This window comes from Hibiscus syriacus, unplaced genomic scaffold (genome assembly GCF_006381635.1).
Source record: "Hibiscus syriacus cultivar Baekdansim isolate YM2019G1 unplaced genomic scaffold, ASM638163v2 tig00112530_pilon, whole genome shotgun sequence".
In the NCBI taxonomy this organism is placed as follows: domain Eukaryota; kingdom Viridiplantae; phylum Streptophyta; class Magnoliopsida; order Malvales; family Malvaceae; genus Hibiscus; species Hibiscus syriacus.
The window spans coordinates 1,244,908-1,257,071 of record NW_024063358.1 but is presented as its reverse complement, the minus strand read 5'-3'; the positions used below and the strand labels follow the sequence as shown (position 1 = coordinate 1,257,071).

Genomic DNA, 12,164 nt, shown 5'->3' with positions numbered 1-12,164 from the left:
CTAATGTTGACGAAAATGCTTCTAAAGAGAACACTGTTAAATCTGGAAAGTCACAGTTTGATGTTCTGCTTACGTTAGAGAAGGGTGAAGTGACCCCTGGAGAACAACATTATTTCGGTCAGGGAGGCTTTGGAGCCGATTGTACCTCCCGAACCGGAGAGGGTGCAGAATAATAAAGGTAAAGAGGCGGGATTGCTCGAGGGAGCATTGGTGGGGACATATAAAATTCGTGGAGCTCAAAAGAAGGCTGGAGCTTTGACAATTAATGAACTAGGAAACGATCAAGGGGAGTACTACAGAAGATATTCATGAATGTTGTGAATTCTAGGCAGAACGAGGTTGATGAATCGAAGAAGAACCATGAGGTTCAATTTAAAATTCATGAGTCGGTTATTTCTACAGGAAACCATTCAGCTATCTCTCTTGTGGAGCCAGGAAAAGGCATACAGGCGGCTGGCCACGGTCGAAGTGAGTTGGGGAAGATAGGGCAACGTAAAGGTGGACGGGAAGATGCTTCAAAGGACATACGTGTTAAAAAAAAGGTCAATCATAAAACGTCAGGCCGCCCATTATTATTTGAGTGAGTTCATTCAGCGTCATTTGGGAAGAATTCACTTACACAATCTAAAATTCTTTTAATTTTATATAAATTTTGGGTTGTTAGACGAATGAAAATAGATGAACTAGATTAACAGTAAGATATATAAAGATATTCACTTGAAAAAAATTACAAGGAGTCAATTTGACTATATATTTTCACTCATCCAACGGTCCTAAATCTGTATAAAATTAAAAGAGTTTTACATTGTGTAAGTATATCCTATTTATTATATTTCATTTTTAAAACACATTTTCAATCATCCTATTTATTATGAACAAAAATAAAGGAATTAAGTGAAACATTTTAATTACACAAGAAGACAATCTTATGGACGACGTTTTCCAAGAACTTGCTCCTTCACCGGGGGATGGTGAGGGTCCTTCATCAGATGATGGGAAAGAATCTTCTTCATTAGAGGGTAGTGATGCTCCGTCATCAAAGGATAGTAAATAATCTTCTTCATTAGAGGGCGGTGATGCTCCGTCATCAGAGGATGGTAAAAAATCTTCTTCATCGGGAAATAGCGATGCTCCTTCGTCAGAGGGCGGTAAAGAATCTTCTTCATCGATAAGTAGCGATGTTCCTTCAGCAGAGGGCGGTAAAGAATCTTCTTCATCGGGAAGTAGCGATGCTCCTTCGCTGTAAAGAATTTTCTTCATCGGGAAGTAGCGATGCTCCTTCATCAGAGAAGAAAGAATAACTTGCTCGTAAACAGACACTCCAATGGCATTGGAAATGCATATATGGGTATACGTAAAGGCTTTCAAATTGTCAAAAAAGCCAAAATAGAGCCATTCGTTGTGCAGAAAATTCCAACGAATTGACAATATAATTACTAAATCATTAAAAAAATGAATTGACTTGTACAATGAAATTTTTTTCTATTTATTTAAAATTATAGCAGTAATTGATTGGGTGGTGTAAAAAGGTGCTTAAGAAAACGAACACTTGAAATCAACAAAGAAACAATACAATAAAGCTCTAACAACGTGTAGTTAAGAAATATACTATTCACTCTAAAAAATTATGAGGTAATAAATTATGTGCTTAATACTTAGACTATCAGTTTTGATTTATTTTAGTATATAAAGTTTTAATTTTTTTAAACCATACTTAAAGTTTAATTTTTGTTTCATTTTAGTACCTCCGTTCAAAATTTAACATTATGTTTTGAAAAATATGAAAGTTTAGGTATTAAAACGGACCAAAAATGAGAGTCTAGGTACTAAACACGTTAAGTTTTTAACGGCGGGTACTAAAATGAAATAAAAATTAAACCTTAGATATGATTTTTTAAAAAAAAATTAAAAGTCTAAGTACTAAAATGAACCAAAATTGATAATTTAGGTATTGAATACATAATTTACCCAAATTTTTATTATTAAAATTATTTTAATTAATCAAATCACAATTTGATCCGATATAGCAAAATATCACCCATATTTCTTTCCAAATCTTGCCCTTCTATCTCACAATGCTTATAACTGGTTGATCAAATTTTGAAAGTTTATTGAAATGCTTAAGTGATTTCATTGATAAAAAGAAATATTGTTCTTATTAGAGGATCTGACCTCAAACAACTTCGCTCACGAGTATGTATTATCAATAGACTGGGAAAATTCTGAACATATATTGCATTATAATCACTTCAGACTGCTCTAAAATAAACTCCTCTTACAAAAGATTTAGGATTCCAACTTCAATTATAGCGCTTCGAATCTCGGGTTAAACCGAGAGTGTTTAGGATTTCCCATTATCCTTGTGGAAAATTTAGCCCAAGTGGGGGTTGAATTGGGCTTGGTTTAAGCCCAATTAAGATAAAAAGGGGTGTTTTAAAGTTGTGACCAAAATTTGAAGGACCAAGGGAGCGATTTATCCACTTTCTTTTTTGAAAGGCTGAACTTTGTTGACCAGATGTTTCATAAGAACTTTGTTGTATTGTTCCTCTATTGATTGCAGGTGTTTTCTTTCTGGAACACCGAATCAATTACACGCTATAAGTAAAAAAAAAAAAAACTTTAGATATACTTATACATACATTTCTTAATGTCATTAGGGTGCATGTTTAGGCGCAAATTATATTTTGTCGGCCGGGGAAGGAGCACGTTCTTCGCTATCTCCGGATGGAGTATCACTACTCTCTGATGAAGAGGATTCTTTACCATTCTCTGATGAAGGACCTTCACTCCCCTCTGGTGAAGAAGATCCTTTATAATCCTCCGATGAAGAAGTGTCAGCACCCTCTGATAAAGGGGCATCAGCACCATCCGATGAAGAAGATTCTTCTCCATCATTCGATAAAGGAGACTCACCAGGAGCAAGTTCATTTAAAAAGTCTTCAACAAGATTCTCTTCTTGTTCAGGGGAAAGTGCCTCGTCGTTGGTAGTATTTTCAATCTTTTGGAATGCTTCTTTGATATCAGAACCAATATTGTTTAGTTGATCAGAGGAAATTTCTTCACCATCCGCTGATGCAGTTGTCCCATCTGGATCAGCATCCGCTGCAGGGCTGATCTCGTCTTTTTCTTCATGCCCTACAATGAATTTCGGTGAAAAAACCATGACAACCGACAATAAGATAATCAAAGTAATCTTTGTCATATTTTGTTTGAAAGTCTAATTCAAAAGAACAAGAGTTTATCACGAACGATGTTTAAAGATGCAAATTGGTGACATTTAATAACTTCTAAGGAGATTTTTACGTAAAATTTGGGGCATGTTGACCGGTCTGCTTCAAAATGACCATACACGAATAAGGGAGAGAAAAATTCTCGCAATATTTTTTTTATCAAAAATAAGGGAGATGATGGTAAATAATTTTCTTCATTAGAGATGATTGTCCTTCCCCTTATGGTACTAGAGAATTTTCTTTAATAGAAGGTGGTGATAGCCCTTCATCAGATGATAGTAAAAAGGATGATAAAGAATTTTCTTCATTATATAACTGTAATGTTCCTTTATCAGGAGATGGTGAGATAAAAAATAAATCGCTACTAAACATGCTCCAAGAGAAAACCATTTGTTGTGTCATAAATTCCAACAAATTGACAATTTAATTAACAACTAAAATTGAATTCAAATATACAATGAGATTTGTTTTTATTTATTTAAAATTATAGCATGTAATTGATTAGGTTGCCTTCAAAGAGTTTTATATATTTAAAATTAAAGTTAATTAGATTTTCTTGTTGCTGGTAAGTCTGTAAACTAACCCAATGTTGAGCGAACCGTTTGTGAACTGTTCGGCCTGAGGTTCGTTGATTTGGCAGTAGCTTAAGGTGTCAAAAATGTCAGCGGCAGCAAAGTCTGAAAACATATTAAAGTATAGAAGTTTTAACAAATCACGGCAAGCAAAGTTGGAAATTCAAGGCGGCAGAATAGTAGCGTCCGGAGCTTACATGAGGAGGTTTAGTGTTTACCATATATACTTGTATTTGGTTATTAATTTAGTAGTATGAATGTGAGTGGAAAAATTAGAGATAAAAGGGAGAGAGCTTAGCAAACCTTTGTTTGTGGAGTTTGTAAACTAGCAAAGTATTTTGATTCGTATCAATAATATCATACGAATTATATAGTTTATTGAGTGCTCACCAACGTTTCTAACGTGTTCGTTTATTATTTTAACGAATAAACATGAACAAATACGAACAACTAAATTTCTTAATGAACGAACATGAACAATAAATTTTGTTCATTTAATTGTTCGTATTCATTCATTTGTTTGGTTAAAATTAAACGAACGAACATAAACATACCCCATTCATGTTCGTTACAGGCCTAGTTACAGATATTGTCAAACTTTTGAAACTCGACATCAAATTATACAAAGGATCCTATCAAAATATTATAACTGAATTTATATTTTTAGTGTAAATTACCCTAATAGTCACAAATTATGGTTGACTTTCTTGAGTTTAAAATATTTAAATCGATAATTAAATTTATTAAAAATTATAAAATGATTATGAATTTTTAACTAAAAATTAAAATCTTAATTAATAGCCTTGACGTGATAAAAGTACTAAATATAAATATTTATATATTGTCCACTCCACTATAATAAATATTATAATATTCTATTTATTATGTAACGTCCTGAATCCCGGGTTAGTAATTCGAGTAAACCAGAGGCTCATATTTAGAGACCAAAAGACCTATTGTTATAGTCTGGATCAAATTAAGTTGAAGATGGGCTTGAACTGGGCCCAAGAGGCATTGGGGATGATTTTAATTTGAGATAAGAGAAGAGGGACTAAAATTGAAATTTATCCGTTACTTATTTCAAAAGCTGAAACCCCCCTCCTACTATATGTTTTACGTGAACCATTCCCCCTTATTCCTCACCAAATACTCTTCCTCTTCTTCCTTTCTAAAGCGGAGATTTTAAAGATTTCAAGTGTAAGTTTGGTTAACCAAGGTAAGAATAGTGATCCTCATCTTTCAAGCTTCAATCTAAGTTACATTTCTCAAGCTTTTGACTTAATTTCCAAAAATAGGTTTTAGAGAGTTTAATAGAATTTATGAGTTTTAGCTCGTTTTCAGTGGATTCAAGTTATAATAAGTGTTTTTAACTTTAATCCAACCACATAATTGAGTTAGTAACTCATTTTTTTACCTTTGATCAGTGCAAGGAGTGGGAGAAAGCTCAAGAGCAAGGGGAAAAGAAAAATTATCTCTTGAGTGACTTGAGGACGTTTTTAGTAACCAATAAATCAAGGTAACACATTTACAACGTCTTCATATCATTTGTGAATCATTAAAAATACAGTCTAGTTTGAGAGATTAAATTTGAAGCAAGTTAAGCAATTTCATGGTAAATTTTATGTCTTAGTGTAATAGCTTGTTTCAAAGCTTTCTTAATGACTCCTAATATTAAATAAAACACTTAAACATTAATTGGGGACTTGAAACCTTTAGGGTAGCTAGATAGTTGTTTCCGAGACAAAGTAGGACACTTCGTAGCGATGATATCAATATTGTTCATTTTTCAGGACAAAATTAGGTAATTTTAAAGGGATAGTATCGATACTCATTCATAGAGTATCAATACCAGGGTAGGACTATCGATACTCCTCATAGGGATATCGATAATGGGGTATTTTTTAAAACATCGAACCGAAATTTGATATCGATACTCAGGCAAGTATCGATACCCCAACACCAAAGAATCGATACTCAACCTAGAGTATCGATACTACTCTACCCAAATAGCTTACATCAGTATGGGGGTATCGATACCAGCATGTGGATATAAATACCAAAGGTTTAGTATTGATACTGAAGGGTCAATATCGATACCCAAGACTATTTTTGGATAATTAATCCAATGATTAACGGATTAGACTCGAGGTATCCCATATACTCAGATTAACAACAAATAAAACTCAAAATGATAACAGTAATTTATATTAGAATAATACAAATAATAATTGCTAGGATTAAATAAAACTAACCTTGTTTGTACACTTGGAAAACGATCAAGACACTCGAGTCACTTTAGTAAATGATACTAGTATCGAGTAATAGAATCAGTCTGAATATCTTTAGGTAACGCGCAATGCACTTTAAAATGACTAACTAGGGCAAGACTTCGTCAAACATGAATCAAGTTTCGCAGAAGATTTGGCTGACGACGAACTTTCCCCTGATCAGGTAAAACACGTTGGTTTAGAGGTCAAAGAAGCCTTGCAACACAAGGAAAGTTTCGTCATCGACGACGCTTCGTCGTTTACCCCAGAACAGGAACAATTGTCTTATCTAGGCGTTGGAATGGCGGTCAATGTGTATTTGGTTCATTAGGCCGAAGTTAACAAGAAGCGATCGATGGGCGAGAGTGAAGCGCTTCCCCCTGGACAGGAAAAGGTGTTCACAGGGAACTTTTTGAAGGGCTTCACCGAGTACCTGACGGCGGCGGCGGCAGCACCGGAAGAAGGTAATTCTGATACTGCCATTGATGAACTTTCCCCTGATCAGGTAAAACATATCAGGGCACAGATCAAAGAAGCCTTCAAAAATATGGAAAGCGCTTCCAGTCCAATCAACGAGGCTTCGACATGCATTAATGTAGCACTTGCCCTAAAGAAGTAGAAGAGCCACTTTCCCCTGGACAGGAGGAGTTCAAGGAAAACTTTTTAAAGGGCTTCACCTAATGAGAAGGATAATGTTGAAGCAAAATGTACTCCGTATGCATTAAGGCTTATTTTTATAAAAATATAACATGGAACTGGTTCATTTACCCTAATGGGATAATGTTGGTACCACAAAATTATTTGTATTAAATTATATTGCAAATAACCCTACATGATTCGCTAAAAGGAACCGATGAACTTGGTTCAAATCAAAGGATCCTTAATTGAAGATCAGCATATCCGACCCCAGCTTTGTGTCTCTCAAACAGATCTTGGAGTGCTTTAACAAATTGGTCATGAACTTCCTGGACCTGCAAAACAAATTATCGGTTTAGGTGTCATCGTTCGATGGATACGGGTACGATTCTGCTGAAGACATATATATATGTTGCAGAGGATTTTAGTTTAACATAGAAAGACGCCGTCAGTGCGAACAAGAGATGAGTCACAATACCTCTTCGGCGGAAGGTTTCGGATCCCTCTTAAACTCGATCGGTTTGCCCACCACCACATGCATGGGACGTTGATAGGGCAAATAAGTTCTGCCAAAGAAAAGTTAATGGATTTCAAACAGCTGCAGATGTATAACGACTGCTTTTTAATCAATGAAAACAGAACACCGCAAAAATCAACTAAATTAATGTTCAACAGAAGAACAAAAAGTGTCCTAATTGGGATTAAAATAGAGATATTGTATACGTACCCGAAAATTCCCCAAAATAAGATCGGAGCGAACTTGAGAGCTCGGGAAAGTTGAAGGTAGAGCTTCCCACCTGGTTTCCACCAGTCATAGACATATGACTGAAGCACAAGTAAGAAGCAAGAAAATTGATTCAGTTGATATAGAATGTGGAAGTTGTTAGAAAGACAACTACAAGAATATAAGACCCTGCAGTAGTTGCAAGTCTATCCTATAGCAGCTAGTTTTTTCGGATTAGAACGAGTATTTTCAGGAAGAATGCATACTATAAATGAAGAAATTACATGTATAAATGCTAAGATTGATCAACTTTGAAGTATGGATACCTGACCAAAACAAAAAACCGGGACCAGTGGACACCCCGTTTCGATGGCTAGTCGAACAAATCCTTTCCGTGCGTTAAGGAAGGCGATCTGTAAGGCAAGAGATTGTCAAGTACCTGCCAACATAAATACACAAAGAAAGAGCACAAGAAACCCTTATAAGGGAGTGAGAAGAATGAAACCTCATAACCATGCTCCAAGTGAGCCATCTCCTGCACTCCACCAGGCACCACAATACAACTATAACCAGCTTCCAACAGGGAACAGAATTTCTTCCTTGACGCTGGTGCGACACCCAACCATGTCCATATATGCCTCAAAAACGGGGTATTGAATCCCTAATCGTTCATCCATTACACGTTAAAAGCTAAAAGAAACTTCATTCATGAAGCATGTAATGTGTAGCATACGAGAGTTCATGTACTCGAAAAGCCTTACAGCGCTGCTAGCAAGGGTTTTCATTTTCGGCAGAGGCATAAAACCAGTGAGTTCAGAGAGTGTGACGACTCCGATTGGAAAAACCGAATGTGGCTCGTAACCAAAAACTGCAACATTAGCAAGCTAAGATCTATTGGTTTCTCAACATATGGTGCTTCAATTATTGATTAACTCTGCGTGGGGAACTCAAATAAAGCTAAGAAGTAAAAGAACAGAAAAACACAAGCACTTTCAAGATTCATATAAGGCAAATACATGGCAGAGAATAAAGCAAGACATGAATAAGCTAAAGGAAAAAGCGAATGAAACAAACCATAAGCACGATCAGAATTGAAGGCATGGATGTCCTCAACATGGAGAGTGATGGGAAAATAACTGCAGAGATGCTTAGATATATACCTGTTCATTCAGATTATTATTATTATTACTATAAACAAGTTTGTCTCGGTTAACTTCTTTTAGTTTCATTACCTCATCTGATACGACTCTTCGTTCAAATCAAAAAAATAAACTGTGAACAATATTCATTTGATCTACTAGAAATAAAAAAGATACCTAGCCAGGCGCCGGCCAAATTTACTATGAGGGTCGGCAGGAAGAACCATGAACACCAGCAGAAATCCAACCACCCTGTGAAGATTGAATCAAACAAAACACATGAATTTATGCCATTTAAATTCCTTGTTTTCCAATAAAAGATAAAGTAAGCTTTTGAATGGGAAAAAGGAAAAAAGAAAAGAGGACAAACATGAGGAATTTGGAAAAAGGAATGAAGAGAAAGGAGAAAAGAAGCAAAAAGAAGTTGAATTGCAAAGACCCCATCCACAGCGCAATAGCTAATATCCCGTGAAACATGTTGGACGAAAATTCATCTTTTCCATTGAACTTCCGATACGCAGTTCCAGCCGCCGCCGCCGCATGCCTCTCCTCCCCTTGTTCCACCATAGTTCGAAATCGGCCAATCGACACCGATTACAACTGCACCCACTTATGGAGGCGGTTAACTTAACCAAATCAGTAATCAAAAGCGATACTTACACGCGGTTTCCTTTCCTCGAATATATATAATCTTTCTGGAAAGTGGTAACTCGCAAATAGACATTTTCAATCAAGTTTTACTTTTCTTTTTCCTAGATAGAAATAGAATCATGTGCCGATGTCTATCTACAGCCAATTAACCATGTGCGGCATATTGTTTTTTTGGTAAATTGCCCCACCCACCCATGCACCCCCACCAACACAATGACGAATTTCTCCCTCCATTTTAAAAAATAAAATAGAAAATTCTTTAAAGCTTTTGTTATTTTAATCCTCGAATCTTTAATTTTTGGCAAAAAAAAAATCCAAGGTCCCCAAACTTTAAAAAAATCAATATAGCCCTCATCTTTTTTTTTTTATCAATATAACCCTTCAACTCTGAAGAAAAATTTTAATGTGATCTTTTGATAAATATTTTTCAACTAAAAAAACTGTTAGTTTCGATTGACTTGGCACGTCAAGTTGTCCAGCTCATTCTGTTCAAAGCTGACGGGTGCTGATTGGATTTGGTCATGCTATTAAAAAATAAGTAAATTACAGCATTCATCATTTAACTATTTTTTATTTTATTTTAGTCACTATTATATTCTCATTTTCTTCTTCAGATCTTCTCCAAATCAAAACCCCCAAAGCATTATTGTTTTTGCAAGAGAAAAAGAATAGTGGCATTTGTTAAAAGATTTTATATTCCTATTTTCTTCTTCAGATCCTCCAAATCGAAACCCCCAAAGCATTATTGCTTTTGCAAGAGAAAAAGAATAGTGGCATTTGTTAAATCAGATGTGTATGTGAGATGAACACCAAGCTCTATTCTTTTCGCAATCTAACACTTGTACTTATTTCGTTCTTCATCGGCTTCTCTTCCTGTGAGTAGGGGTGTAAACAAGTCGAGTCGAACTCGAGTATTGTTGAGCTCGACTCGACTCGAAAACTCTGAAATGAAACTCGACTCGAAAACTCGTGAGCTTAAAATTTTCAAACTCGAAATCCTGAATTGAAGCTTGTGAGCAGATTAAATAGGCTCGAAATGAAAAAAAATTATTAACTTAACTCGATTAAAGTCTCAAACTCAAACTTTAACTTTAAATACATGAAAATCGTACTATATTTAAAAAAATCAATACATAATGTTAATATTATTAAATATTTATTTAAAAAAATAAAATATTAATATATTATATTTTCGAGCTGCTCACGAGATTTTCGAGTCGAATATTAAGTAACTCGTTTCGGCTCGTTAAGAACTCGAGTCGAGCTCAAGTCAAGTCCAGTCGATCCGAGTATTTATCGAGTCGATCTCGAGTACTCACGATATATCTCGTCTCATTTACAACCCTACCTGTAAGCACCACCTTTCCATTTCCAGCCATGGCGGTCGCCTCATCGACCAAGAAGCGTTGTACATCAAGCAACGTCAGCTTCTATATTACAGAGATGAGTTGGGTGAGCGAGGCGAAAACATCACTGTCGACCTATCACTTGTCTTTGAAAACCCGCCTCAGAAATGCTTACATAGTTTTACAAGCATGGAAACAAGCTATCCTCTTCGACCCTTCCAATCTCACCCGCTATTGGGTCGGGTCCGATGTTTGTAATTACACCGGATTTTACGGTAGTGGCGTCGATGAAGGCGGTTTTGCCGTGGTGAGGGTAAGAGGAGATAAATGTGGTGGGTTTTGTGTTTAAAATAAAAAAGGTCTGGTTTGCAAGTTCACAATCAAAACAGTCTTTATATTCAATTTATTACGTTCAGATGAGATCATGGTTCTTACTTTTCCAAACATAACGTTAAAAGACATTGAGAACCCACAACAAATAAGCAATAGAAACGTGGTATTGTTTTCTGATATGAAACAATAACTTAGGGGGGGGGGAACTAAGCTGTGTTTCTGTACATGGAGGAGGTGATGGTGATGGGGGCGACTTGTAATAAATTGGGCGAGGTGGTGATTAGTATTTTATTTGATGAGAACACCATGGAAATTACAGGCTTGAACCTTTCGGGGGTTGGAGAAGAAAACATGGAAAAAGGGGTAAATTGGTTTTTATCCCTGAATTATTTTGAGTTTACAAAAGGACCCATGATTAGTAATTTATCATTTGAAACAAAAGTGACCATTTGTATAGTTTACCCTTAAAATAAAATGAGTTAACTACATACTTAGTCCCTGAAGTTTCTAAAGTCTCTGAAATTGAAAAAATTTAGAGTTTAGTGACCAAAATAGAAGACAAGAAAATAGTTGAGTGATGAATAATATATTTTACCCAATTTATAATAGCGGAAATTAATGAATTGTTTGTCAATGACGGCAAACTTTGATTAAAGGGTCACACTGAGTTTTTTTAGAGTTGGAGGGCTACATTGATCCAAAAAATAGGATAAGGGTCACATTGGGTTTTTTTAAAGTTCAGGACCTCTTGTACCTTTTTGCCTTAATTTTTTTTATTAAAACAAAGGATAAAGTACACAAATGATCCTCCGATTATAGAATATTGTTTTATTAAATCTTTTGATTATTAAAAGTTATAAAATAGTCTTCTGACTATATAATGATGCTTTGTTGAGTCTTTGGACCATTAAAAGTTATAAATTGTCACACGACTATTCATTATGTTCTAAACTCATCTTTTTTCTTTAAAAAACTGACAATTGTCTAAGTTGGATGTTAACATGAGAACTAAAATATGATAATCAATTTGAAAATTTGTTATCGTATTTTATCATATCACAATCAACAAGTTAATGTTTACTCAGAATATAGTTAATTTTTAACGAAAAATGACGAGTTTGGAGCATCATGAATAGTCGGGTGATCATTTTATAACTTTTAATGGTTGAGATAACTAACAAAACAACACTTTATAATTAGAAAACTATTTTATAACTTTTAATAGTTGAAGAACTTAATAAAACAATACTTTATAATCGAAGAATA

General features: G+C 35.1%; 1 protein-coding gene across 1 annotated transcript; it reads right to left on the bottom strand.

Moving 5' to 3' along the window:
* Nucleotides 1-6,786: 6,786 nt before the first annotated feature.
* Nucleotides 6,787-9,297, bottom strand: LOC120181720 (diacylglycerol O-acyltransferase 2-like). Its single transcript, XM_039186808.1, has 9 exons — nucleotides 8,939-9,297; nucleotides 8,746-8,820; nucleotides 8,504-8,589; nucleotides 8,191-8,297; nucleotides 7,935-8,090; nucleotides 7,756-7,842; nucleotides 7,433-7,530; nucleotides 7,184-7,271; nucleotides 6,787-7,040 (listed from the first exon to the last, which is right to left on the bottom strand). Exons 1-9 carry the CDS (start codon nucleotides 9,133-9,135, stop codon nucleotides 6,939-6,941), a joined length of 996 nt encoding a protein of 331 aa, XP_039042739.1. The 5' UTR covers nucleotides 9,136-9,297; the 3' UTR covers nucleotides 6,787-6,938.
* Nucleotides 9,298-12,164: the final 2,867 nt, after the last annotated feature.